This window comes from Cyprinodon tularosa, unplaced genomic scaffold (genome assembly GCF_016077235.1).
Source record: "Cyprinodon tularosa strain WSP-4 unplaced genomic scaffold, ASM1607723v1 ctg1, whole genome shotgun sequence".
In the NCBI taxonomy this organism is placed as follows: Eukaryota; Metazoa; Chordata; class Actinopteri; order Cyprinodontiformes; family Cyprinodontidae; genus Cyprinodon; species Cyprinodon tularosa.
Window position 1 is genome coordinate 682,169 of NW_024037781.1, and position 12,707 is coordinate 694,875.

The 12,707-nt window shown below is 39.6% G+C and overlaps 1 protein-coding gene across 10 annotated transcripts in view; it reads right to left on the reverse strand.

The window, feature by feature from the left end:
* Positions 1 to 968: 968 nt before the first annotated feature.
* The window catches only part of mcf2la (mcf.2 cell line derived transforming sequence-like a), a 72,349-nt gene continuing 60,610 nt past the window's right edge, over positions 969 to 12,707 (reverse strand). For 7 of the 10 annotated variants that reach the window (XM_038277136.1, XM_038276859.1, XM_038276924.1 and 4 more), the window contains 22 exons: positions 12,002 to 12,193; positions 11,740 to 11,931; positions 11,509 to 11,662; positions 11,365 to 11,417; positions 10,736 to 10,815; positions 10,510 to 10,576; positions 10,307 to 10,422; positions 10,153 to 10,222; positions 9,965 to 10,057; positions 9,787 to 9,879; positions 9,573 to 9,698; positions 9,281 to 9,502; positions 9,110 to 9,202; positions 8,956 to 9,034; positions 8,777 to 8,849; positions 8,317 to 8,414; positions 8,003 to 8,095; positions 7,781 to 7,855; positions 4,093 to 4,202; positions 3,876 to 3,988; positions 2,934 to 3,037; positions 969 to 2,835 (listed from right to left, as the gene is read on the reverse strand). In XM_038277136.1, the coding sequence (XP_038133064.1) occupies positions 2,756 to 2,835; positions 2,934 to 3,037; positions 3,876 to 3,988; positions 4,093 to 4,202; positions 7,781 to 7,855; positions 8,003 to 8,095; positions 8,317 to 8,414; positions 8,777 to 8,849; positions 8,956 to 9,034; positions 9,110 to 9,202; positions 9,281 to 9,502; positions 9,573 to 9,698; positions 9,787 to 9,879; positions 9,965 to 10,057; positions 10,153 to 10,222; positions 10,307 to 10,422; positions 10,510 to 10,576; positions 10,736 to 10,815; positions 11,365 to 11,417; positions 11,509 to 11,662; positions 11,740 to 11,931; positions 12,002 to 12,193 (2,376 nt within the window). In that variant the 3' untranslated portion in view covers positions 969 to 2,755. Of the gene's footprint in view, positions 2,836 to 2,933; positions 3,038 to 3,875; positions 3,989 to 4,092; positions 4,203 to 4,829; positions 4,922 to 7,780; positions 7,856 to 8,002; positions 8,096 to 8,316; positions 8,415 to 8,776; positions 8,850 to 8,955; positions 9,035 to 9,109; positions 9,203 to 9,280; positions 9,503 to 9,572; positions 9,699 to 9,786; positions 9,880 to 9,964; positions 10,058 to 10,152; positions 10,223 to 10,306; positions 10,423 to 10,509; positions 10,577 to 10,735; positions 10,816 to 11,364; positions 11,418 to 11,508; positions 11,663 to 11,739; positions 11,932 to 12,001; positions 12,194 to 12,707 lie in introns of those variants that run through there. The other 3 variants (XM_038277049.1, XM_038277207.1, XM_038277293.1) reach the window with 3 other exon arrangements.

A 12,707-nucleotide genomic window follows, 5' to 3' on the forward strand; every position in this document is an offset into this window, starting at 1 on the left:
TCAAACTGGTATAGATAAAAAAGCTGACTTTAAATAATTTGCTCATTTTTTTAGAAGACAGTTATCAAAATCTAAATCCTCTGGTGTGCCTGGATTAATGGATGTTACAAAAAATCCTACATAGACGTAAAAGGGTGAAAATAACAAAACTAGAAATAATGCAATGTCATGTAGCTGCAGACCATATGGTGTAAATTTCAGCATCTGTATCTGTCCAAAGGATCAACTAGTGGTCGCTGAAGACCTCTGACAATAAAACTCTCACTCAAAAGGTGGCACTATATGCAGAAGATAAAGAGGTCAGAATATGAGGAGAATAACAAAGCTTTTCTCTAAGAATTAAATAAAGAGAGATCATCTGTTTTCCCTATGGGGGTAAATTATATTTCGGGATACAAAGACTCCATTGATAATCGGCTGAAAAATCTCTATTTCTATTTTTTGTTTTTCCTCCTGAGCCAAGATAAAATTTCAATGATGATCACCGAGACTCCAACACTTACTGTAATATATTTATTTTTAACCATATTTTAAATCCTCCCTGGTATCTTCTCTGCTCATTTACTGCCACAAAAGAAGATACATTTACCTTTAGACTACATCAATTGGTACCTTCCTTAGAGATGATAGGAGACAATAAAGGAGAAAAGGCTGCAAAGGTTGGACTGATAAGTAATTGGAACATGTTTGCACCTAATGCACGACATGACTGTCAGTTGGAGCATTTGAAAATTAAAAAATAAATGTTGACGTAATCAAGAGATTAAGAAAACAAGAGATTAAGACTTTATTAAAGCTGCTTTAATCATACATACAAGTCAGAATACATATGTACAAATATACATATATGTCTCATAATAACATCTTTTAGTTCACCATCATACACAGTAGATATACCATCAGAAAATAAAGAGAGTGATTGCCGCAATGTGCTGCATAAAAAATAAAATTAGAAAATATACCCATTCTTTTTTCTTTTTTTTTTTTGCCAGCCATACAAATGATTCATTTCACTTTAAGGTGTGACCACGATCGAACCCTGACATGTTTTAGTGCCCTCGTCAGCTTTCCTTCAGAGGGCAGAAAATAAACTCTCGTAACATACGAACAGTGGCAGGTAAAAAATATATATTTTAAGGTTTAAAATGGGGAGCTGTGAGGAGCATGCCACAAGGAGTGAAAAGCTGGGACAAACAGACTCTTCTTTACAGTATACGTGCTCTTGAGGGCAAACAGCATGAGGTATAGAGGTGACATCCATAGAAGAGGTACATTTATCAACACATAAGGCCGGTCAGCCACACAAACGTTGAAACTAAAAGGCCTGCAGTAAAAGTTTCTTCCTCTCCTTTTACCAGCAGAGACGTCAGGCTCATTCTGAGCAATAAACGGGTGGAGCTGGGCTTAGTTCACCGGCGCCCTGCGCATTCCTGTTCATAAAAATAAAGGAAGAGAGAACTTTACAGCGCCTTGTGAATACAGTAGAAACCTGGGGTATATAAAACCATGTTTGCTCTCAGACGGAGGCTGTGATCCAGTGTTTATAACATTACAGCTTCCTCCTCCTGTTTAATTCCTGCAATAAGTACATTTTTTTTTTCTGTTTCATTATTTCTGAATGGGGTCAGCCACATTAAGATGTTGGTAGAGCGCAGGCGTCGCCTCAAACATGTTGAGCAGGTCTGTCACATGCCTGAATGGGGCTGGGAGTGGGGACCGAGGACAAAGCTTTCTTTTGTGCAGCTGGCACATAAAAATAACAAACATGAACGCGGTTGATTTAGGCGTGCGACGTCATTTGATAGTTTCAACGTGCAGCGACGAGGGTCGCAGTCACACAGTGCTGGGAAGTGATTTATATCGCCACTTATTTGACTGTTATCAGCCCCTTTGAAACTCCTGCAGTAAAACAGTTGTTCTGAACTGGCAGCTGGGAATGTGCACACAAAGACAGCTAAAACACACAGGTATGCAGTTGCACCTGCTTGACCAAGCAACAAGGTTTTCCTGAGAGGTAAAGTGGAGCGCGCCTCAGAGGCGAGGCCCCATTTCAAATGAAAAAAAGGTATTTAGATGTCAAAGCTGCCAATATTTGAGTAGATAAGTGCAAGATGTGAAGCTTTTGGTGACATTCGACCTTTAAGACATAAGTACCTTTGTTTATCCGGTGACTTACATTTTTTTTGTGTGCCAAAAACACACACAGCAGGGCTTTAACACCTCTTCCGTGTCCTAGGGTCCGGTTTCACTCCAGGACGCACCACCAGCATGATTCTTGTTGCAGCCAGCCGCCACTTTTCACAGTGTACGATCAATGCCAGCCACTAAAGGCGTTGGAATACGCGAAATACCTGTTCAATAGCATCTGTGCGAGTTCTGATTAAGAATCTGTCGCTGTGCTGCAATGTCCTCGACTTGAAGGGGGTCAGGGTGACTCCAGTGCTGCTGAGTTTAGTGCAGATATTCTTTTTTTTTAAGTCTTTTTTTATGCTACATAATCACGCTATGGCACTGAACACCCATTCGGTAAACAAAAAAACTTTTTTTAAAAGTTGACCTGACAGGAGATGATGCTTTACGTGATAAAAAAAAAAAAAAATTGTAAGGTGCAAGAATACCTTAAAGTCGGGGGTGCCTGTTTCATAAAAAAATGAAACACTGATTCTGTTCTGTCAGAGAAAGCTGCAGATTTTTTTGATGCAAGTAGAAAATAACTTAAAGGTGAAGGGGATGGAGATGGGACAGAGATCTTAGGTTAGGGTTTGATGTCTGAGAAGCTGGTGTAGGTCTCACTGCAGCTGGAAGAGGTGCTCAGGTTCCCAGAGACGCTGCCATCTGCAGGACAAAAATGGAAGCAATCTGCTTATGCTTGTGTGTGAAACAGGATAAATAGTTAATGAGAACTGAAAATATTTCCTGTCAAGGTAACCTACCAGAGCTGCTCAGCGATTGAGATGATTTGGACTCTGAGATGAGGCTGAGGAGGTTTGCAGCTGCCACCCAGCCGTCTCTACCGCTGCGAAGGTTCTTCACAAACCTACAGAGGATTATATTCACTTTAGTCACAACAATCTGACATAGAACACCTCCCTTGATAGACATTGAACATGTAGTGTTTCCAGTTCTTTTGCTAAATTAACATATGTATGTGATGTGGAAGAAGAAGGGTGCATAGTTTTTATTATTTTTAGAAAATAAGCAAATAAAAAGTGTGAAATGGGTTGCTCAGTTCATTATCTGAACATTGGATGAAGTCAACAGAGCAGCCATACTAACTCTGGATGAGTCAGGCTAAAAATAATCCATTAACAGAGGATCTATTATCTACAAACTCCACATATTTTAACTGTCCAAAAGAGGGATAACTCCTGTTTGCAGTTTTCCAAAAGCCTGGAGCATGGTAGAAGACGTAAGACTGTGTGTAACAAAATTCAATCTTAAAGGTATAGTGGAGGAGGTTCTTTTTCCAGGTGGATTAACAAAATAAGTGGTCCTCCTAATTGTCAATTATTCTAGTGATATGTTCTCGTCCCAATTTTGACTTACTGGTGGTGAGTCTGACATTGTGGAAAAATTGCAAATCTTTTGGAAAGTAAGCTTGTATGAGCGATGCAAAGAGCAATTTTTAAACAGAGCATGCATGAGGAGAAATGGGCTCCTGCACGCTCTCGCAAGCGTTTAGCAGGCGTTCGCTGTGCATGTGCATTTTTTTTAAGTGTGCAGGTATTTTCAAAAATTCGCAAAAATCTTCCACTATACCTTTAATGTGCAGAAATCCAAATATAATAGATTGAAAGTGTGTAGTTCTAGCATAATGCTAGATGCTGTAGTCCTTAAATTAGGAGTATTTTTCATAAAAGAAGGAAAGATGTTACCATTGTCCCTCCTCCCCTTCTCTGATCAGCTGGACCATGTCTCCACTTTTCACAGACAGCTCTTGAGGACCAGCCTTCTCGCAGTCTGCTACCACAGTGTACTTTCCTGGAGCCTAAAGGGTTAAAAATATGTATATATTTTTTTTAAAATTAAGAAATCCTTACAGTTTACAAAAAAATGTAAATAAAAAAAATTAGGGAGGGATTTCCAGCTCACCAGCTTTTTCACGACATCATCCTCAGTATCAGAGTTCATGGGGTCCTCTCCACTGGAGAAGCCATCATTCTCCTCTGAGGCGTCCGCTGATAGAGACGGCTTGTTCCAGCCTGTTCGAGTGAGACATTCAAAGGATGATCATGATAAATTAAAGACAGGAGGAAGAACATCTTTGATGCACTCAGAAAAGACTCGATACTCTCAGACTGTGATGCGACATCAGATTGAACCCTGGACAACCAATTCTTTTATCCAAATAATCTTTTCAGAAAAAAATAGTGATATTGTGGTTACAAACTGAATGTCAGTCACATCAGGAGCAGGTCAAAACAAGACCAACCAATCCACTAGAAGAGGATGGAAAACAAAAGGTCAGCCCCAAATGCCCAGAGACAATGAATTTAATAGAAGTGATGAAGGGGAAACAGAATGATCCAAAGATGATAATTTTTCAGTTCTTACAGATCTGTCCTTTTTAAACTTGCATATGAATGTTTAAAAATGTTCCAAGAGGTTGAACAAAATCCCTGAAAACACCCAAGATAAGAAGAAGAAGGAGAAATAACAGCTTTATGGTGAAGCAGGCATTTTAGAATTAAATATTTAATGCTTAATTTCAGATTACACTTAATTGTTTCTCGTCTTAATGTGTTTAAAATTGGATATGTTGCTAGCTTCACCATAGGGAGGCACCAGAAGAGCGGCTAAACCCTGAACCTTGAAAGCAGCAGTGTTACCTTGCCGCTTGCTCTGTAACAGATTAGAGGCACTCATCCATTTGACTCTGGTCAGAGTGCTGCGTGGAGCCAGCTCTAAAAGGGGGAAGAAACTGCCAGCAAATGAATGACAGCAGACCGACAGAATAGATGACAGACATTTTAGTAACGTTTGGTTCCACATTGAACAGCTGCAGGTGTTAGTAAAGCATCCAGGCAGTTGGTTGAGCTGGATTAGGCATCCCAGGAAGGTTGGCTAAATTTCTCAGAGGGCTTTCAGCACAGTAACCTTTACATCAATGTAAAAATGTGATGCATTGCATGAAACCTGCAGACTTATGGGAATAACTTTTCAGGCTAATCTGCAAAGAGAAAAGTTGCATGTAGCATGTTAACAAATTCTCTGGCATTATTCTGGTTGTGCATTTGCCCTGAAACGGCTTCTGATCAGGGTTATTCCTGAAGCTTTAGATTAGCATTCTAATCCCTCATCAAAACAAGCTTCAAGGCGTGTCTGGAATGATTTTGTCGGAAGCCTCACAAATGTCGTTTCACTAAATCCTTACCGTGTTGGATGGTGTTGAAAAATGGGATTTTTCTATGGAGTTATTTTTGTGCTTTTAATGAATTCAAGAAAAAAAAAAACATGATCTGACATTTTTTTTCTACCTTTCAGATTATCTTTTTTTTTCCCCTGGAATTTAATTTAAAAACATCTTTTTAAAAACCCACAAAAATAACTCCATATCCTTCTACTTTGTAAATCTGTGAAAAAACATTAATACAGTTCAGAAAATGAACATTTCTCTCTTTATGATCAGGAACCCTGATATCTATATACGGAACCCCAGCAGTTCCGTAATTCAGCCTTTTTTTTGTTCATTTTATTTAGTGTTCTTACTGTCTTGTTCTCTACAATCTTTTTGAAGTACAGTATTTTCTGGATTATAGGTAACTCCGGAGTCACACCAGCCATAAAATGCATTATAAAGAAGGAAAAGACATATATAAGTCTAACTGGAATATAAGTTGCCTTTTTGGGGGAAATTAATTTGATAAAATTTAACACCAAGAACAGACATGTCATCTTGAAAGGCAATTTAAAATAAAAATATTACGTTACAGGACACATAAACAACAAAGTGAGAATGTGCCCGGTATGTTAACATAACATATTAATACTATAGCATAAATAACATGCTCCAAATTACTAAAACCAATGAAATAATGAAATCTTTATCCTCTGTGTCACTTTTAAACAACTCTTTCTTCTGCTCGATTACAGTTTTTGCCTGCATATCTTTCTACTTGAAGCTTGTAATCTGCAGAATATGATTTTCTTTTCGGTGCCATTGTTGGTAAGCCTTGCTCATTTGTTTTTATTAGTTAACACCAATGTTGAAACTCCAGAGTATAAATCACACCCCCGGCCAAACTATTAAAAAAAGCTGCAACTTCATAGTCTGGAAAATACGGTAATGTTTTACTTTCACGATGTGATGTTGCAGTTAAATGTACAAAACTTAATTCTCTTGTTGATTCTCTGCCTTGTTCTAATTTTGCATACATTGTCCTACCGTTTGATTTTATATCCTGGAAATGTTTTCTAGGGTTGTTTTTTTTATCCCTTTGTTTTTGTCTGTGGGCTTTTCTACTCTACTATTTTTATGTTGCCTTCTTTAGAAAAAAGAAAAATAGTCGATCTGAGTTTCCAAGGGATAGTTTTTGCATTAAAGTGACATTAAGGAATATTACACCAGGTTTAATTTCATTATTAAACCCGCTTTTTGTATGTCTGCTTCTGTCTCCTTGAACCTTGGCAGATGGGCGCTCACACTGAGCCTGGTTCTGCTAGAGGTTTCTTCCTGTTAAAAGAAAGTGTTTCCTCTCCACTCTTGCTATAAGCATGCTTAGTGTGAGGGACTACATTTAAGTCAATGAGTCGATGCAATCAACTGGTTTTCCTTACAGCTAAAGTCATTTTTTCTTAAGATAAGTGCATTTCTTCTTGGATTAAGGAGGTAAAAGAGACATTTTGCCAATAGAACAAGACAATTTACACTTAAAATGAGAAAACACAATTGCATTGTCTTATTTCAAGTGCATAGGATCTAAATATCTTATTTTAAGAGTAAAAATACTCATTCCATTGGCAAACTATCTCATTTACCTACTCAAATTAAGGGTAAATACACTTAATTTAAGAAATTTTTACTTATTTCTAGATATTTTTTCCATTGTAGATATAAAACTTTAAATCAATTTGACTGTATGATCTGGTGAACTGTAAGGTGCCTTGAGATGACATGTGTTGTGAATAGGGGCTATATAAATAAAATGAATTGAATTTAATTATTCCGGTCCATTTTTAAAATGCACCTGTGAAGAAATCCGACAGCATGATGCTACCACCACCAAACGCGACTCCTTCCTCTTTCTTCGGCACAACATCCTCCCAATCTATGTTCATGTTCATTTTGCATTCATATAGATGTTTTAGGAAGTTCCTGTTTAGGAGAGGCGTGAATCTCGATGGTTATTCAACATCCAAACCTGTTTCCACAGCAGTCTTAAACTGCTGGCCTGAACATGTGTGCCACAGAGAAACGTTATGTCAGAAATAGACACAAAAAGAAAACAACGCTGACTGCTGGAAACTGTAAATCATATACTTTTGATCACCATGTTAACATTTTATCGCTGCTGCACTTTAGCAATGGAAATGTCTTGAGAGCTGTACTGAACAAGATTTCGTTTTGTATACACTCTGTGTCCACATAATGTCTAAAAGTCTAAGAGTATGGACTAAAAGAATGGCTTCCCATGCAAATAGCACGTATAAAACAAGTTAAATGTGAAATGAGAGTCTAACTGCAAGAGTGGGAGACACACCAATGAGGAGGGATGGGAGAATGAATGATGGGCATTAAAAAAATCCAACACCCCCTGCCACAAACGGGACACGGAAGTACCTTTGAACCCAAACGGCGTTGGGTCGCTCTTGACCGAATGGCGTTTGGACGAGTGCTCAGGACTTAGAGCTGAGCCTGGGCATGCGGAGAGGAAAGAAGCAATAGCAAAAAAAAGATAGCAAAAAAAAAAAGAAGCAAGAACTGTTTCTCTTTCACCACTAGGTGGCAGAATACCTCGAGCATAACAATACAGAAAACTCCTGTCCATGTCTCTAATGTTACCTTTGGGACTCTTGAGGTTGCTGAAACCCTGCAAAGTAAAACGCTTTTTAGCCGCTGAGGACCTGTCAGTGGTCGGACTGGACACAGCTTCATCTGGAGGCAATGGTTTGAAATGGATAACCAGGGGAGGGGGGGCAAAATGGTAGCCGGGGGGCAGTGGGTAGGAATAGGGCAAATGGAGTCGTGGAGATGAAGATGGCAGAGAAAAAGAGTCCAGATTACAGAGAGCTGACTGAGCAGCCCTCAGCAGGGGACGCTTTTAAAGCCCGGCAGCAAAAATAATGATATCTTTGTGGGACGCAGTGATTATTTACCTTTTTGTTTTGGTGATGGACATGAGTTGGCCTCTGAGGTCAGGTTGGGCTCCAACTTCTTCTCATCCTGCTTCTTCTGGTTCTTCTGACGGAAGGGACTAGAGGAGATTGAGATGCGACTTTTTAAGTAAATTAGTTCTCTGTACAGATTTCTTCTGTTTTATCTCAAATCACAGATTCCAGTGAACATCTAATGGAAAACCTGAGTCAATACAGGAAGCATACCCCGTGTTAAATCGTAATAGCTCCCCTCCATCTCATATTAAAAATTGAATGAACTACCAAACCTGTACAATAGATCAACAGAACCAGTTTGACAGCAAGAAGCAGGCTAAAACATCTCAAAGATGGACAAATAATCCGTTGAACTAAAGAAGTTCAAATACAGATGAGAACCTTGAAAAATGAACAGGAAAAAGCGACAAACACGTGGGATTTGAACCCATGCTTGAACACCAACCTAAGGGAGACGGAGGTGTTATTGCTGGTGGCGTTTGGAGAAGCTGAGTCTGAACTCTTCTGCTGTTTGGCATCTGAAACAACATATTACAGCAGAAAGCAAGGTTAAAGCTCAACTAGGCTGAGTTAAATAAATAAAAAAGTAAAAAAAACAAGAGAAAGCAGAGCAAACCCGTCTACCTCTGCAGGCTTTGAGCTGCTGAGTCAGAACTTTCCGGATCTCATTCACCCACGCCGTTTTAATATCCGTCGTTGGAGCCTAGAAAAAGCAACTCATTGTTCCTTTGTGCTTATTCTGCAGACATATAATACGAGTCGATTTATTTGATGTTACCTGCACTATAAAAACTTCCTCTCTGGAATTGCACCAAATCTCAAACTTCTTGTTGTCTCCTTTAGCATTCTCTGTAATGCCCACTGCGCCCATCTGCAAAAGAAACACCGTAGATAGTTACACTACATGCAGCGAGGTCATCATTTTGATATAAAAACAGCTTGCTCTTACTCTGAGCAAATGCTTGAAGCTGTACGATGGCGCCTTCTCATAGCCCTCTCCGTTCTCCTCCCTCCTTTTGCAGAAGAGCAGAGCTTTCTCATGCAGGAACAGGTGCCTTTGCATAGGCTTGAACCTGGCCAGGTCCTTCACTTTGGCATGGCCTTTTTTATGCTCTGTCCAAACACTGAAAGAGCCCTGCATCAGAAGGCGACCTAGCTCTGAGAGGTTACCCTAAATGAAGAAAATATTCATTAAAAAAACAACTTTCTTTTGTAGACATTTTAAGCTGGTAGAAATATACTTCGTATCCTGTGATGGCAATGAGATGCATGGAGTCGTTGACGGCTTTCAGGATCCCCAGGATAGAGGAGAGAGCTTCCTGTAGGTCATCAGCACCATCGCAGCCTTTACTGTACTTCAGCAACTCCTGCAGGAGCAGATGGGAAGTAATGCTGACCCTTTTTTTAACAAACTATACCCCCAAATAATTGACGTAATGCATGTGCCTGGCTCACTTTTAGAAGTAGCTGGTACTTTGTGATTCTCTGGACAGGTTTAAGGAGGTAAGAGTCCAAACCAAGTTTGTGTTCCAGCTTCTTCTGGCACTCCTAGAGACACAAAACAAAACTAATTTATATCTAGACTGAATTTCACCCTAAAGACATGTTGCTGGGGGAAAATAAAGAGGCAAACCTGGAAGAAGGCACAGTCTGAGCATTGTCTCCACAAGCTCTCAGAGCGAGGTTTATTCTGGCAATAAGCCTCATAGATCTGCAAGTCTTTCATCTGCAGGGACGTTTAAGGACAGGAACATTTAACGAACAGAGTGCCTAAGAAAAGTGAAGGTTATCTGTGACAAAATTAATCCACGAAGACTCTACCCGCTCTAAAAAGCAGCGGCCTACGAGTTCTGGGCAGTCTGTGTATGCTTCTAGCTCCTTCAGGAACGTCCTGCGGAGAAATAAATTACCACGATTATTTGAAACGGTGTTGATTTCGGTTTGAACAAAACAAAGCATGCAGAGAGACGTGTACCTCTTATGGAACTGATAGATTTCAGGCATATTCCCAAATAGGATGTCCTTCTTGCTCTGCAGGGTGCTGGGGATGAGGTGAGCCATGGCGGGGTTATCCATCTCTGCCGCATATCCCTGCCAGGAAAATCACCAAATGACTGCAGCCACAGGATGGAGCCATCTTTTATTTTTTCCTCTAATCTGTGAGTAAAATACACTCACCTCCAGCACACACAGAAGCTCCTCAACATACGCCCTCTCCGTCTCCAGAAGCTCGTTCATCACATGACTTAAAAACCAAGGAAACAGTACAAGCAAAGCTTTTAGATTGATCTAAAAGAAGCTAGCTGCTGTTGGGTTGTAGCCATGATTTAACAAACCCCAAACCAATTCCTAAAGAAGGTAAATGACAGCTTATGAATCCAGTGGAGGACCTATGAGCACTTACCGACGAAGTACTGCAAGGTTTTCCTCTTCTTCTGAAAGGGAAGCGTGCCTTGTGCTCCCATTGTGTACAGGAGACTCCCCCTTGGAAAAACGTACACAGTTCATAAATATTTACACACGTGTCGCTGAGCTTTAAGAAGTAAACCCCATAGACAAAGAGCTTTATAGTTACAGAAGCGGATTTGATCTGAATTTTACTAAACAAACAAATCCAAAAGGATGTTTAAACAATCACACATTATTAATGTATACACATGCACACACACATATGTAGTAATTGGAAATTTTGGTATTAACTTTAGGAGGCACTTAATAGTTTTGGGTAAACCCTATTGTGAATCTCACTATTATGCAAAGAAAATTTGACAAAGATCTCAGTGTATAAATGTTCAAAATGCAAATGCATTCCACACTTTTTAGTTTTTGCTAAAATAGCTAATTTTCCCTGCACTACTTTGAGCTGCTGTGATGCTCTGATGTATACAAATATGATTTAATCAACAATTTACTAACAGCAAAGGCAAATAATAATGGTTGCCGTAAAACGTAATTATTTATTTTCTTTTTTATAACCTCATAAAAAAGTGAAAAAGTCCCAGATTAAAATATAAGTTAAATTTATGCATTTACCTTTTTACAGAGGGCACTGTCTGCTGAGAATCTCCTGTCTTTCCTCTGTAGATCTGCAAAGCATTTGATTTCTTTTACTGTTCACATTTCATTTATTCTAATTACAGTTGTATATCTGAATGCATGTATTTAGTGAGGACTTACTGGGAGAGGAAAGTGGAGACTTGACCTCAGGTCTTGGTGCTACTGGCTGGACTGGTCTGGTTTGCTTGGCAGCAAGTTTCTTCAGACTAACTCGTCTCTTCTCAAACATCTCCTGAACAGAACTTTGCTTCTGGAAAACTTTATCAATATGGTCCTGATACGAGAGAGAGCACAACCTTAACATCCTTGCATATATTGCAGTAAAGGATGAGGTGAAATCCGTCCACTGACCCTAAGTTGAGGATTAAGCACAGCCTCATACTGACAGCAGATGGCGCCGCGGTCTGTGATGGTGTGCAGAGCTGCAGTGTCCAGGTATCGCTCAAGTTCCTGCAGAGCTGCTTCAGCTCCATCCTGAGACTGACATCGGTCCACTGGTTGGTTGGCCAGCAGGAAGATGCCTTCCTCACACCACTGGAATGCCTACAAGGATATTAATTTAAGCACCTCATCCAGATTTCTTTTATCCCTGCACCTGACTTTGTTTTCCTACTTTCTCCAGAGAGTGGTGCAGCTCCAAGGCCCTGAGCAGAAGGCTCTTCTTGCTCCTCAAAGTAGAGCTGATCTCCTCACACACTCCTCTTAGCTCGGTGCACTTTGGCCTGATGCTGTCCTCAGCATAGTGGGAGTTTTCTATTAGCCGGTCCCCTTCATTGGCTAGAGACAAGGCGAGGTCTATCAGCTCCTGATGAAACACAACAGAGACATGGCATCTTAACACGGAACATCATTGTTTCTGAAAAATAAAACTTTGTGTTGAGGCAATCTTTTGATGAAACACTGCATGGTAGAGTTTGTGACTCAACCCATCATTTTCATACCAATAACTCTGGTTAAACAGGTCAGAAATGTTGGTAACATCTTTCTTTGCTTTATAAACACTGGACCCAATCAGAAATTCTACAAAAATGCTTTAAATCTCTGATTTTGTACAATGGATCATTTAAAAAACAAAAACAAAAAAAAAAACAGGAGGAACTAATCTAAAAGTAACAGTATTGCAAAATACTTCATTTGGGATTTTATTTGATGGACAAACATAAAACCTACATCATTTCGAAGTGGATTAAAAAGAAGCTCAAAATTGGGTATCTTTAAGACTTTGACTAGGCCATTCAAAGATTCTAATATATTTTGATATGAAGCATATTGTTGTAGCTCCAGATGTACATTAAATGCTCTTTTTGCTGCTGGAAGGT